The 15,560-nt window shown below is 42.6% G+C and overlaps 1 protein-coding gene across 3 annotated transcripts in view; it reads left to right on the top strand.

The window, feature by feature from the left end:
* Positions 1-15,560, top strand: part of LOC114696512 (minichromosome maintenance complex component 3 associated protein) — a 55,556-nt gene that overhangs the window by 24,829 nt on the left and 15,167 nt on the right. For all 3 annotated transcript variants that reach the window (XM_028874282.2, XM_028874280.2, XM_037200115.1), the window contains exons 15-21: positions 1,281-1,412; positions 1,874-1,987; positions 4,896-5,048; positions 8,665-8,862; positions 12,386-12,454; positions 12,533-12,667; positions 15,045-15,198. In XM_028874282.2, the coding sequence (XP_028730115.1) occupies positions 1,281-1,412; positions 1,874-1,987; positions 4,896-5,048; positions 8,665-8,862; positions 12,386-12,454; positions 12,533-12,667; positions 15,045-15,198 (955 nt within the window). The remainder of the gene's footprint in view (positions 1-1,280; positions 1,413-1,873; positions 1,988-4,895; positions 5,049-8,664; positions 8,863-12,385; positions 12,455-12,532; positions 12,668-15,044; positions 15,199-15,560) is intronic.

Genomic DNA, 15,560 nt, shown 5'->3' with positions numbered 1-15,560 from the left:
ATTCTGGATATTAATCTCTTATCAGACATAGAATTTGCATGTATTTTCTGGGTTGTCTTTTTCCCCCCTCCTTTTTTGTTTTAGCCTCTGCCTCCCAGATAGAGATTATAGGCATGTAGCAGCATGCCTGCTGTATTGAGGCTTGAGCCCAGGGCTTTGAGCATGGCACATTAGATATATGCGCTCTACTAACTGAGCTACATCCCCGGCCCTTGGATTACCTTTTCTTCTCTTAATAATGTCTTTAATGCACAAAACATTTAAATTTTCATGTAGTCTAATTTTTCTAATTTTCCTTGTGTTGCCTGTACTCTTAGGGTCTTACCTAAGAAATTGCTGCCAAATCCAATGTTACAAAGATATTCATGTTTTCTGCTACAAGTTTTGTATCTTAAATTTAAGTCACTGTTTTGTTCTTTCTTCCTTCCTTCCTTCCTTCCTTCCTTCCTTCCTTCCTTCCTTCCTTCTTTTCTTTTCTTTTTCTTTTTTTTTTTCTTTTTTTAAGACTGGGTCTCAGTTTGTAGCCCTGGCTGGCATGGAACTCAGTATGTAGACCAGACTGTCATGAGATGCTCAAAGGACCAATAGGGCTTGGAGTTGTAGCTCAAATTGTTTGTGACTCTAGTTTAACCATATTAGGGCTTTTCTCTCGTTCCTGAATCTGAGCAGTATACTTTATAAAACTAGTTTACCATTTCATTTACAAAAGTGAAATTATTTATGATAACAGATACAATAAACCCACTCATATATTTTTTTACTTCTACATTTGATTACTCTTTGAACCCCATTATAAATTAGATCCTTAGAGTTATATAATTTTAAAAGCCACAAAGTCATATGTATGTCATACATACTATATATATTCTTCTTCATTGTAGATGCTTCTTTTTAAAATAACTTTATTATTTATTTATTATTATTATTATTTGGGTTACAGTACTTGGCATAGCGAATGCTTTAATTGCTGAGCCATCTTCCAGCCTGTGATTGGTTTTCATGTGTTGAACTGTCTCTGCGTTCCAGAAACAAATCTCACTTGGCAAGAGTGAATGGTGGCTTACTTTTTTTTTTTTTTTTTTTGGTTTTTCGAGACAGGGTTTCTCTGTGTATCTTTGCGCCTTTTCCTGGAACTCACTTGGTAGCCCAGGCTGGCCTCGAACACAGAGATCCACCTGGCTCTGCCTCCCGAGTGCTGGGATTAAAGGCATGCGCCACCACCGCCCGGCAGTGGCTTACTTTTTTCTGAGTTTGAATGCCTTCTGCTTTGTTTTGTTAAGTGTTTCTAATGCTGCCGTGGAGGATCTGATAACAGCTGCAACCACAGGCATTTTGAGGCATGTTGCTGCTGAAGAAGTATCCATGGAAAGGCAGAGAAGAGAGGAAGAAAAGCGACAGGCTGAAGAGGAAAGGTGGGTGTGTCCTGTTCCTGTAGCTGGGCACGGAGGTCAGTTTGTACCAGCCCTCACCTGTGATACCCCTCTTGCTATTCACTGAGTGACTGGCCATTCACTATCTGACCCATGAGCCCATTCAGCACCCTCATGATTTGATTTGACTAAGAGAAAGCTAGTGTGTGTGTGTGTGTGTGTGTGTGTGTGTGTGTGTGTGTGTCTGTCTGTCTGTCTGTCTGTCTGTTGGGAGGTGGATGGCATATGTATGTGAATGCGGGTTCCTGAGGAGGGCAGAAGATGGTGTCAGGTACCTGGAGCTATAGTTACAGGCAGTCGTGAACAGTTCCATGTGGGTGTTGGGACATGAACTCAGGTCCTCTGCAAGAGCACTGTGTCTTCTTAACCATGACCATCTCTCGGGCCCTCATTTATTTTTATTCTTAAGTATTACCTTTGTGCTTTTTTTCTTTTGCCCATAGGTTGAAGCAAGAGAGAGAACTGGTGCTAACTCAGCTGAGCGAGGGCCTGGCTGCAGAGCTGACAGAGCTCATGGTGACGGAGTGTGTGTGGGAGACCTGCTCTCAGGAGTTAAAGTGAGTGACGTGCTGGGGTCCTCCTGAGTGCCAGGAGTGTGGTAGGAGGAAGGAGGCACCATGGCCAAGCCGGTTGTGGTGTGTGTATATATATCAGAGTTACTTTTTGTAGCCCTGTCTGTCCTGTAGACAGGCTGGCCTTGGCCTCAGACTTGCAGAGCTCCATCTGTCTGGCCTCCCAAGTGCTGGCATTAAATGCATGCACTACCATGCCCCATGAGAAGCTTATCTTTTAGATAGCCAAATGTAATATGCTGTTCTAATAGAGAGGCCCTCTGTTTCAGTCTCCTTATCGTGGACCCTGCATAAGGCATGGGCCGTGTCTTAGTAAATTTACTAGTAGAATCCCTTCTATACCAGGCTGTATGCTATTATTTTTCAAGTAAGAGAACCTTTTACTTGTATATGTTAAGATTTCTTTGGACTTTTCACCTAAGAGTTTTAATCATTTTACTGTTGAGCTTCAGGAAGGAAAGGATGCCGGTTGTAAAGGAAAAGCTTTCCCTGTGCTTATGTTTCCCTGAGATAGCATGAAGGTGGTGGACCACAGCGTACATTACAGCTCCCAGGAGGTGGGAGCCCACCCAGAGGTGGTGTATTTTCAGCTGATGGCTCTTTCTATTCTTGTTAGTTGGGATCCTGTTTCTCTAGTTACTAGAAGGAAGAGATTTCACGAAATGATGGCAAGTATATATGTTCTTTGAGGCAGGGTCACACTTAGTAGCCCAGAATAGTCTGGCACTCACTGTGTAGCCCATGTTGGCCTTGAACTTGTGGTTATTGTTCTACATCACCCTCCCATGTACTGGGATTAATTTAGTATGTTGGGTTGTTTTGTTTGTTTGTTTTTGTTTTGAGACAGGATCTCACTATGTTGTCCTGGTTGGCCTAGAACTCATTTTGTAGACCAAGGTAGCCTCAAACTTGGAGAAAGTCACCTGCCTCTGCCTCCCAAGTGCTGTAATTAAAGGTGTGTGCCACCATGCCCAGCTAGTAGGTTCATTTTCAATCCCAGGAAGAAATGTTAGGATAGATAAAAACCAAGGGCTTGATGACAGTGAGGAAAGTGCCCATGGTTTTGGCTGTCCTAGAGTTTAGGTTAGTCCTCAACTGTCTCTAGCACCCCAGGGATGAGTTACTGAAAGTGAGTCTTCTCTATTTAAGCTTACTTCAATTTTTTTTTTTTAAAAAAGATTTATTTATTTATTTATGTATACAGAAGGGGGTACCAGATCTCATTACAGATGGTTGTGAGCCACCATGTGGGTGCTGGGAATTGAACTCAGGACCTCTGGAAGAGCAGTTGGTATTCTTAACCTCTGAGCCATCTCTCCAGCCCCCAGCTTACTTCAATTTTGTGACGTATGGGCTTGATAGTTTTTGTGTTGTCTTGCTAGATTGAATTTTTTTTAATTAAAAATTGCTTTTTGGGGCCAGAGAGATGTCTCAGTGGTTAAGATTGCTTGCTGTTCTTCCAGAGGACCCATGTTTAGTTCCCCGTATCTACATCAGATGCTCACAGTCACTCGTAACTCCAGCTCTTGACACCTTTTTCTGGCCTCTGCAGGTACCCACATACATGTGGCATACACACATGCATCATTTAACATTGTCTTCTTTTTATGTCTCAGTACAGTGGTATATGCTTGTCATCCCAGTACTTGTGAGGCTGAGGTAGGAGAATCATAGGTTTGAGGCCAGCTTGGGCTACAAAGCAGATTCTAGGTCAACTGGGGTTAGCTAGTGAGACTCTGTCTTTAAAAAAGAGAAACGTCTGAGAGAGTGCTTTATCTGAGGGAAACTATTCCTAGGGCCACTAGTGTTTAGGGTGTATGTAAGATACATCTAATTGTAGATACCTTATATTGCTGATGAGACTTTGGATGGTCTCATTGGTCATTTAAAATTCAAATTCAAAGGCACTTGTTGTTAAGCTTGGTGACCTGAATTCAATCTCCAGAACCTACATAGTGGAATAAGAGAACTGACTTCCAGAAGTTGTCCTGTAACCTCCACATGTACCTGTGGCACACTGGAATCCCCCTCCCTACTGAATTAAATAGAGTATGTGTGTAGGCTTGGAGTGTAAGCTCTTGCTTTGTTACTAATGTTAGTTCAACTACTGGGTTCAGGTGGTGCTCTCACCTCAGGTTCCTGGGCATTAGAACTTTTGTGTAGGCTATCATACCTTGATGGGTTAAAGGTTTATTTCCCAATTGTAACAGTGGCCTATTTGAACTTGACCCGGCACCCTGTATGATAGTTTTCTTTTTTACTTACCTTTTCAGATGTCTACTTTTATGTAAAAATAAAAGTCTTAAACTTCCTCTTATAGTGGACATGCTAATTATATTTCCATTTAAAAGTAGACTCCAGCTCTTTTGGAGTGGGTACATCAGTCAAAAAGAGGGTCTTGCACATGCTAGGCAGATGCTGTCCTAGTTGGGTTTCTAGGGTGAGTGAAAGCAGTCTGGGCAGGAAAGGGTTTATTTGGCTTCCACTGCTATATCACAGTTCATTACTGAGGAAGTCAGGACAGGAACTCAAGGCAGGAACCTATAGGCAGGAATTGACACAGAAGCCCTGGAGGAGTGCTGCTTATTGGCTTGTTCCTCCTTGTTTGATCAGCCTATTTTCTTATACACTCCAGGAATATGTGTCCTACATGTCCCAGCCAAATGGCACCAACTCTATTTGGCTGGGCTCTCAACATCAATCATTAATCAAGGGAATGCTCTACACACTTGCCTATAGGCAATCTGATGGAGGCATTTTCTCAATTGAGAAACTACCCAGGAGAGATGCTCTACCACATTCCCAGCCTAGACGCTTGCATTTTTAAAGCAAGCCCTTAAGTTTCAGTAAGCCTTGGTGCAGCAGCGTCTATGATAATTGCTCTGTATTCCAGGAGTGCAGTAGAGACAGACCAAAAGGTCCGCGCAGCCCGCTGTTGTGAAGCCATCTGTGCCCACCTGGTGGATTTGTTTCTTGCTGAGGAAATTTTCCAGGCTGCAAAAGAGACTCTCCAGGAACTTCAGTGCTTCTGCAAGTACCTGCAACGGTGAGTTCTTTGTTCTTACAGAAGTTAGCTACCCACATACATGGAAGTCTTGTATCAGGTTCAGTATCTGTGAGCCGTCAATTCCATTAACCTGTGATGAAAGGCTCACAGCGTATTCTGTAAAGAATGAGTATCTGGGGCTGGAGAGATGGCTCAGAGGTTAATAGCACTGCCTGCTCTTCCAGAGGTCCTGAGTTCAACTCCCAGCAACCACATGGTGGCTCACAACCATCTGTAATGAGATCTGGTGCCCTCTTCTGGCCTGCAGTCATACATGCTGTACTAAATAAACAAACAAATAAATAAATCTTTAAAAAAAAGAAAAAAAAGAATGAGTATCTGAAGTAGGCTTAGACTTTCAGAAACAGTTGGTCATACGTGCGTGTCTTATGTTCTCAAGGCATTTGATTAGGGTAAGGGTGGCTATCATATTTGAATGGATATTTATACAATACTTGATGTTGATTGCCTGTACTAGACACAGGAAAATGTCTGTGAATACATTAAACAAATAAATCATGGATGCATCTCCCAAACCTAAGTACTGATACTCTCTTTAAAAAAAAACAAAAAACAAAAAACACTTGCCAGGCAATAGTGGAGCACACCTTTAAATCCCAGCACCCTTAAGTAAAAGGCAGGTGGATCTCTGAGTTTGAGGTCAGCCTGGTCTACAGAGCGAGTTTCAGGACAGCCAAGGCTACACAGAAAAACCCTGTCTAGGAAAAAACAAAAAACGAAACACTTATGTTTTAGATTTATTATTTTTTATGTATATGAGCGTTTTGTCTGTGTGTATGTCTGTGCACCACATGCATACCTGGTACCCAAGGAGGTCAGAAGAGGTGTCACATCTTCTGGAACTAGAGTTACAGACAGTTGGGAACTGTCATGGTGCTAGGAACAGAACCTGAGTCCTCTGCAAGAGCAACAAGTACTCTTAACCATAGCACTAACTCTCCAGCCCCCAGCACTGATATTTGTTATGATGGGTTACCGCATGATAAATTCACAGTAAATTGAAAATGCATTTACAGGGGTGGGGAGAGGTGGGAGAAGAAACTGGAAAGAGAGGGGGGAGGGGAAACTGGTTGGGATGTCAAAACAAAAGTGCATTTACTATTCCTGACCTTCCCAGTCATAGCCTAGCAACGTAACACACACTACAGTATTGGGTGTTTGCTTTCGGCTAACTGGGTAGTAGCTAGTTGTACAGGATTTTCTAATGATGCTGAGAAAGCATTGTATAGCTGTCACTAGTCTAGGGCAAACTTCTTAAGTGTGGGGTTGTATACCTGACCATGAGGGCTGCAAACAATAAAATAATGGCAGTAGTCAAAAGGTTTCTGAATGGGCCATGACAAAAACATTTGAACCAAATGTGTAATAAATCTGAGGTGAATTGGGCAGCACGCCCCTTTGCCTGGGACACCTCACTGCAGGTTCGGTTTTGAGCACAGCGTGTATTTGCACTGCCATGCTCTCGGGCCAGTGAGACTGTCTGAGATTCAGGACTGTTTGTTACATGTTAGGCCTTGCAGTGCCTTTACTGTACAGAGCTTTCTGTTACAGAGAGAAAACAGTTTAAAGATTATTTCTTCTTTTCTGTGTGTGGGTCTTTGGCCTGCGTATGTGTGTGTGTGTGTGTGTGTGTGTGTGTGTGTGTGTGTGTGTGTGTCTGTGTGTGTCTGTGTGTGTGTGTGTCTGTGTGTGTACGCGCGTGTCACGTCTGTGCATGAACAGTCTGGAAAAGGTCAAAGGAAGGCTTTGGTTCTCTTGAAACCGAGTCACTTGCAGACTGTTGTGAGCTGCCATGTGGGTGCTGGGAATTGAACCTGGATCTTCTGAAGAGCAGCTGGTGCTCTTAACTGCCGAGCCATCTCTCCACCCATAAAAAAGCTCCAGAGTCTTAATCTATTCTTATCATTATCCTGCAGCTTTTATCAAGTTGGTATAACTTTGGGTTGTATTGTGTTAGACAAACAAGCATATCTGTGTCCTTAGTATGAAAATTTGCTTTCATGGTAGAAATATATATAATAAAGAGTTGTTTAAAGTAAATTTCTTTATAATTTATTATCAGTAAATGGTTGGTTTGTATAACCATTTCATTTACCTATTATGTACAAGGGATTATATAAAAATTTCTTGGGTGAAAAAGGATTATAAATAGAAAAAGTTTAAGAAATAGGAAATTAAATCTGAACTTCCTTTTTTTTTTTTTTACTGAACTCATACCATTTTTGAAGTGTCATAAAGTAAAAAAAAATTAAGTCTAGCTATTAACTTTGAGTCTCTTGATAGCAGAAAATCATCAGTTTATGAAGACATATATGCAAATAGACTATATTCAAACTAAGCAGAGTAGAGTACCCCAGATCTGTTGTAGTGACCCCAACGAGAAGAATGAGCTTTGGTGGGGACAGAAGAGGTCGTCATTTAAGGCTGTGGCCCAGCAGCACAGAAGCACCTGTGTGTTTGTTACTTAACCTCATCATTTAGGTGTTATGTATGTTGCAGGGTGACTCATTGTACAGTGAAATTTAAAGTAAATGCTAGTGTCCTTGACGGTGGCAACAGCATAAAGAGGACCACATGAAGAGAAGAGCTCCCAGGCCAGAGCCTGTCCCTTCCCCAGAAGTAACCGCCACTCACCCGGCTGGAGACTTATTGGCAGCCAGCAACTATCCAAGTCTTTATTCTACCTGATAAAAGGTGGAGGCCCAACCTTGGTAGCATGTCAAGCTCCCCCAGTCTCTGTTGGTAGCGGTGCGTCGTGCGGGTGGGAGTATTGGTGCCGTAAGTGACTGGTCCTCTGTTGACTCTCACATGACTCTCTGTGGCTCTGACGGGGCTCTAGTGACTTCCTTTGTATCAACATTTTACACGTCTGTTCACATGCATGTTGTTGGTAGATACATTCCTGTTTGCTGGGCTAAGGGGTCACTATATATTAAATTTGTATCCAAATTAGCTTTTAGAGATAAGTCAGTATTCTTAATTCTGGCAGTTTCTTAATTCTGGCAGTTTCAGTGCTCACGACTTTTTTTTTTTATCGTGCCTACATTTTAATTGAAATTAGTTTTCATTTCAAGCACTCTTTTTTTTTTTTTTTTTTTTTTTTTGGTTTTTCGAGACAGGGTTTCTCTGTGTAGCTTTGCGCCTTTCCTGGAACTCACTTGGTAGCCCAGGCTGGCCTCGAACTCACAGAGATCCGCCTGGCTCTGCGTCCCGAGTGCTGGGATTAAAGGCGTGCGCCACCACCGCCCGGCTCATTTTAAGCACTCTTGCTGAAAAAAAGCAAAACTTAGATTGTTAAACTACATTTCCAGGCTGGAGAGATGGCTTGGTGCTTAAGAACATTTACTGTTCTTGCAGAAGATCTGGATTCCATTCCCAGCCCCCACATGGTGGCTCACAACTGTCCACAGTCATACACAAGGAGCACATACATGTACACAGGCAAAATACTCGTACACATGAAAATTAAATCAATGTAAAAAAATGTAACAGACAAAAACCACGTTTCCATGTTATTGTAACGGACTTTGCATCTTCCCCCATGGAATGAGCCTTACACACCCCATCCAGTAACGCTGTGCTGGTTTGTCTGTAGGTGGAGGGAAGCTGTTGCAGCCCGGAAGAAACTCCGGCGTCAGATGCGGGCCTTCCCAGCAGCACCATGCTGTGTGGACATGAATGACCGACTGCAGGCACTAGTGCCCAGTGCAGAGTGCCCCATTGCTGAGGAGAACCTGGTCAAGGGCCTCTTGGACCTGGGCCATGCAGGGAAAGTAGGCATCTCCTGTACCAGGTCAGTGCTCAGCGTCATGTCCTTGGGACTCTGCACCCCATTAGTTTCAGCATGAGTTAGACTGATGTATTTGTGGATGAAGATGGATGGAACCAGAAAGGACGGACAGACATAGGAATGCATCTTGAGGGTTGTGTTTCCCACAGTTGGGAATGTGTGACTTGTCCACCAATAGGAAAGGAGGCTCAAGTCTGGCATGACCTTGAAAGACTCAGGTTCCATTGGTATACTCAGATCAAATCAGTGATTTCTTTCTTTCTTTCTTTCTTTCTTTTTTTTTTTTTTCTCGAGACAGGGTTTCTCTGTGTAGCTTTGCACCTTTCCTGGAACTTACTCTGTAGTCCAGCCTGGCCTCGAACTCACAGAGATGTGCCTCTCGAGTGCTGGGATTAAAGGTGTGCGCCACCACTGCCCAGCTCAAATCAGTGATTTCTAGGTCTACCCTAACTTTCTGCTTCTAGACACTGTTCTCGCTGTGCTTTCTTCATAGTCCACCTTCTGTATTCTTCTGTGGCAGTGTCCTTTTTTCTTTGTCTCCCTCAGCCAGGCCCTCCCTGCTGCTCCTCCCAGTTCCTGAGCAATCCAGTTCCTCAGCTCCAAATTAATTGTCCAGTCATAGCCATCTTGGGCTTGGTGTTCCTCTTCAGACCCAGTGTCGATGTCACCTTTTGCTAGGGGCTGTCAAAGCCGTCCTGCCTCCCAGTGGGCAGGCCCTAGGGAGACAGTGTGGAGGTGCCATAGGCACTGTCTGGATGGGATCTGGTTCTTCTTCCTCTGGTCACCGCAGGATGTTCTTTCTCTCTGAGCATCATTTCCTTCTAAGGTTTCATCTGGTTCATCAGGTCCCATGGTCATCTCTGTGTGCTGTCTGTAAATGGGGAAGATAGTCAGGCACATACTCTGAACAGTCAGGGATTAGGGTCTTTACTCCGACCCATGACTGCTCTGACACATGGTCTGGCTTCCTGAAGTCATTGTTTCTTGTAAATTCCTTCCCAATCCTGGTTTTTCTTCTCAGCTTCAGTCTTCATTGGTATTACCAGCCTTCTTAACTTTGCCCTCTGTTCTTTTGTTTTAGTTTTTCAAGACAAGGTCTCTCTGTGTAGCCCTGGCTGTCCTAGAACTCACTCTGTAGACCAGGCTGGCCTCAAACTCATAGAGACCCACCTACCTCTGCCTCCTGAGTACTGAGATTAAAAGCAAGCCTGGTGCCCACCTTTACTGGTCATAATTCTAAGCTTGATTTTGTTTCTCAGGTTCACCCTCCTATAGTTCCATCCTTGGAATGTACCTCGGGTCAAACCAGGTCTCTCTTTCTGCCATAGCCTTTCCCTAGATTATGGCTAGAAGCCAGCTTCCTCCACCCATAATAAAGGGGTCCTCTGATATACCCCATTGATTGTATCACCTCTTGTTAATGTTCCATGATGCTTTCTAAGTCTCTGTACCTTGAGCTAGACCCTACCCCCACTTTGAAGATTTTTAAAAAAAATTACTTCTATTGTTTTCCATTATGTGTATGTCTCTGTGTGTGTACTTGAATGCAAGTGTGCACAGAGGCCAAACGTGTCAGAGCCCCCTGGAGCTGGAGTTGCAGATGGTTGTGAGCCGCCTTTGAAATTAGGTCCTTTGCAAGAGCAGTATATGCTCTTAACCACTGAGGCAGCATTCTAGCCCCCTAAACACTACCTCTTAGCCACCCTCCACTGTTCTTTCCAAACTTGCCAGGCTTGGCGGAGCTGTATCATGGCTATCCCCACTTTCTGCTGCCCCCCAGAAGTTGTTATGCCTTCAGTTCTTCAAATCTTTGCTCATGTTATATTTTCTGTGGCCACTGGAATGAGACAGCAGCTCCAATCATGGTTCTTCCTCATGTGCTATGTTGCCCACTGTGTTGGCATGTTCTGTGTTTTGATTTGGTTTGGTTTGGTTTTTTGAGATAAGGTCTCACTGTGTATGTAGTCCTGGCTGGCCTCCAACTCAAAGATCCATCTGCTCTGCCTCTCAAATGCTAGAATTAAAGGAGTGCACCACCATTCCCAGCCTATAGGCATGTTCTGTGAACTACACTAGCCATCACAGAGGCTCTTCTCTCCCGTGAGAGCATGTTCTAGAATAGTAGGACTTTTGTCTGCTTCCCATAGCCAGCTCACTGTGAATAGTTCATCAGATATTTGGTGGGTTTGTATGACCTGTTAGTTTATCAGAGTCTAAATGCTCTCCACCAGGAAACATTGACAATTACTTTTCACTCAGAAACATCAGTAAATACTATTTATTTTTATTTTTAATTTTTTGTACAGTATATTTTGATCATATTCTTTCCCTTCTCCTCACTTCTTCCTGATTCCACCCACCCAACTTCATGTTCTTTCTTTTTCTTAAAAACAAAACAAAAGATAACAATAACAAAATAAAGCCCATGAAGTCTGTTTTCTGTTGGTCAACTACTCCTGACCATGAGGTCTGCCCTAGAGTATAGTTGATTTACAATGTCACTCTATTGGAGAAAACCGATTTTTCCCTCTCCCACTAGCTATAAATTACAAATAGTCTCTTGATCAGGAGTTGAACATTCCACTTCTCCATGCTGGCATTTTTTCTGGCTTCAACTTGTGTAGGTCCTGTGCATGCTGTTACAGTCTAAGAGTTTATATTTGCTATCAGTCCTGTCCATGCCTGAGAATTGCTGTTTTCTCAGAGTTATTCATGACCTCTGGTCTCTTAACAGTCTTCCCACCTCCTGTTGCATATAGATTCTTGAGCCTTGAAGGGAGGAAATTGATGGAGACATCTTATTTAGAGCTGAGGGTTCCAATCTCTCACTCTGCTTATTGTCCAGTTGTGGGTCTCTATGAATTACTACCTACTGCTAGAAGAAAGCTTCTCTCATGAGGACCGATTGATGGACTGATCTATGGGGATAGCAGTATGTCATTAGTAATCATTTTATAGAATAATAATAGTAGATGTTCCCCAAGGGCCTATGACCTCTGTAGTCTCAGATTCTTGGCTTCATTAATTGTGCCAGCTATGGGTTCCATCTCATGGAGCAAGCTTTAAATCCAAGCAGAAAGTATTGGTTACAGCCACTACGTTTGCACCACTATCGTGCCCTGGGTGTATCTTATAGGCAGGTTGCCCTTGGAGCCACAGAGTTCATAGCTTGTTAAGATTGGTGATTGCTTTTTCTCCCCCTGTAGTTTATATAGTACCTTCCAGCACTATTTTACTAATCAGTAGGGGTGGAGTTTCAAGTTGTGCACAAGCTCCGTTTCTCCATGTTTGAAAAGTATGTGGTGTCTTTAGCAGTAGGGTCTTACCATCAGGTTTGTGGGGGCAACCAATAGCATTGACAGTAGCCTATAATGTTTGAGGGAGGCCTATGGGATCCCTTTGGCCAATGACTCAAAAAGATGTAATCTATTCCTGGTATTGGGGAAAGTAAACACTACTCATTTCTTCCTGTAGGTTGAAATAGCCTTTTGTAGTCCTGGTATCATTGTTTTTTTATTCTTTGTAGGTTGAGGCGGCTTAGAAACAAGACAACTCACCAAATGAAGGTTCAGCACTTCCACCAGCAGCTTCTGAGGTCTGTCATCCTCACTGTTGTATTGTTCCTGCTTGGGGACTGTATAGTAGCTCACTCACCGTGATCTGTTTCTTCCAGTAACGCTGCATGGGCACCTCTGGACCTATCGTCCTTTGTGGCTGAGCATCTCCCTGTGAAACATGATCGAATATTTTGGAAACTGGTGCTGGTGTTGCCTGATGGAGAAGAGCAGACAGCAGAGAGTCCTGGCAGGTCAGGAAGTTTTCTAAGTGGAGAGTTTGGATGCTAGTATGGAGAAGGACTTCTCTATTGAGAGTTGTAGACAGGCAGAATTGTGGTTCTTGGTGGGGCTGTTTGTCTCATTGTATGTATGGACACTAAAGGTTTATGTTTTAGTCTGTTTTGCTCATGATATTTAGGTTTTTGTCATTATTACATATATAGACTTAGTCCCAAAGCTTCAAGAGTTGAGGATTATTTAAATCTATGGCATGGTATCCTGTTTCGTATCTACTTTATTTAAGATTTTGGAAGGAATTAGTCTGTACTTTGTCTGCCATACTTTATCTGTTTCATCTTAGGAAAAAATGTTTGACATTTTAAGAAATTGAAAAATGATATGATATATTTTCTTTTTTCTTTTTCTTTTTGGATTTCCAAGACAGAGTTTCTCTGTGTAGTTCTGGCTGTCTTGGAACTTGCTTTGTAGACCAGGCTGGCCTCGCTACCACTGCCCAGACATGATACTATTTTCTATAATCAAATAACTTCCAGAAATTATAATCTTAAGGCAACTATGATGCTGGTATAGAGTGGCTTATACCTGTAATCCCACCACTTTGAAGGCTGACAGAAGAGAATTGCCATGAGTTTGAAGTTAGCCTGGGTGAGAGTTAAGAGACCTGTCTCTGAAAAACAACAAATAGAGGCTGTGGAGAAACCTGAACTGAAATGTGAGGGCATGAGTACCTGAGTTTGGGCACCAGACCTCATGTAAAAAAGTGTAGTAGCCACACTCTTATAATCCCAGCACTGGAAGGTGGTGACAGGCAGTTTCCTGGGGCTCACTAGCCGGTTACCCCAGCCCATGTTGAAAAACCCTGTCTCAAACAAGGTCCAAGGTCATGTGGGAAGGCCCTGAGGAGTGATAGCCAAGGTTGATTTTGGCTCTCCACATGCATGTATACACGATAACACGATATATATGTCAGTGTGGACATACTCACATACACAGTTCCCAAACAGAACAGAAAGCCTCCAGCTACAGGTTAAGTCATATTTATTCTAATAGCTATATTGAAATGTAACTCACATGTTATAAACTTTATTCACAGTGATTTTTATTCATGGGGCTTTACAACCATCACCTTTATCTTATTTTAGAACATTTTTTTCTCTAAATATAAAACCTATGTTAAAAGTAATTGAATGATACATTTTTTAAAATAACAATCTTCCTGTTTGCTGAGTTCCTGAGGAGATGTGTGTCATATAGCAATTCTTAAAGACTCAGGCATGAGACTTTTTTTAACTATGTGTGTGTAGATATTCTGCCAGCATGTGTGTTTGTGCACCGTGTGCTTGCCGTGCCCACGGGGACCAGAAGAAGGCGGCACTGGGTCCCCTGGAACTGGAGTGAGCTGCCTTGTGTTTGCTGGGAATTGAACCCAGGTTCTTTGGAAGAGCAGACAGTGCTCTTAACCGCTGAGCCGTCTCTCTGGCCCTGAAGAATATTTTGTTCGTTTGTTTTGTTTGTGCCCCTGTGTGCCACAGGGCACATGTGGACATCAGAGGACAAACTTGCAGGACCTGGTCTCTCCTTACACAGTGGTTCTCAACCTTTTTAATGCTGTAATCCTTTAACACACTTCCTCATGTTGTGACCCCCCTCCAACCATAAAGTTATTTCTGTTGCTACTTCATAACTGTAATTTTGCTACTGTTATGAATCGTAATGTAAATATCTGATATGCAGATGGTCTTAGATGACCCCTATGAAAGGGTCATTTGGTTCCAAAGAGGTTGTGACCCACAGGTTGAGAAACACTACCTTACAACATTTAGGTTCTAGGGATTGAACTCAGGTTGACAAGGTTTGGCAGCAAGTGACTTTATCTACTGAGCTGTATCACAGGCCCATTGTGAGAAGTTTGATTCTGTACAATAGTTTTTCACTGTTGTTGGTGGTCTTTTGAGGCAAGTTCTCGCTATGTATGTACACTGACTGGCCTAGAACTTACTCTGTAGACAAGACTGACCCCAAACTCACAGAGATCCACCTGCCTCTGCCTCCAAAGTGCTGGGATTCAAGGCTGCACCACCACACTTGGCTGCAGTGGGTACTTAACTCCAGGGGTGGTTTCAGTTGCTCAGGTCCTTTCCCTTTTGTTCACCATTTTAAATCACACTAGAACAAGCCAGTTGCATTGTGTCGTTCCACTTACTCAGATAACTCAGTAGAGGTCCTAGCTCCATTTTAAAGTCAAACCTGTTTTTCCAGGTCAGCTTCACTGCAAGATTTGATGTCTCACTCTGTATCCATATAGTATTTTTCTTGTTTCCCTGAAGATTTCAGTAGTTTATTTTAGAATTACACTTTGATTCAAATGGTATTTTCTTTTATCTACAGAATACTGGAAAATTGGTTAAAGGTCAAGTTCACAGGAGATGACAGCCTGGTGGATAATACACATGATAATGCTGGTGATATCCAGACACTCACAGTTTTTAATGCATTCAGTAGTAAAGGGGACCAAACAGTTTCTGTCAATGTGTGTATAAAGGTGAGTGACAGTCACTTCATGTACTTATCATCATGATTTCATTCCTTTACTCAGACAGTACAGAATTATAAATTACTGTTTTTTTTCTCAAAAGTGGTTTTAAATGACTTTGAGAAGATTGAACAAATGCCTTATCTGTTTTTCTTTACACTTGATAATATTCCATAGCCATCCACTTGTGTAAGGTTTTAGTTTATATTCTAAGAGAGCTGAATATTCATTTTCTGTCACTTAGAAATATCTGAGATGGTCAGTTTTTTAAGAGAGGAAGTTGTCTTTTGCTGGTAGTATTGAAGGTCTCAGTCTCTGACTGATCTTGTTGCTCTTTTGAGGAAGCACATCATGGTAGCAGGGTGGATGGG

Source organism: Peromyscus leucopus, chromosome 16_21, assembly GCF_004664715.2.
Source record: "Peromyscus leucopus breed LL Stock chromosome 16_21, UCI_PerLeu_2.1, whole genome shotgun sequence".
NCBI lineage: Eukaryota > Metazoa > Chordata > Mammalia > Rodentia > Cricetidae > Peromyscus > Peromyscus leucopus.
This window is presented reverse-complemented; position numbering and strand designations above follow the sequence as displayed.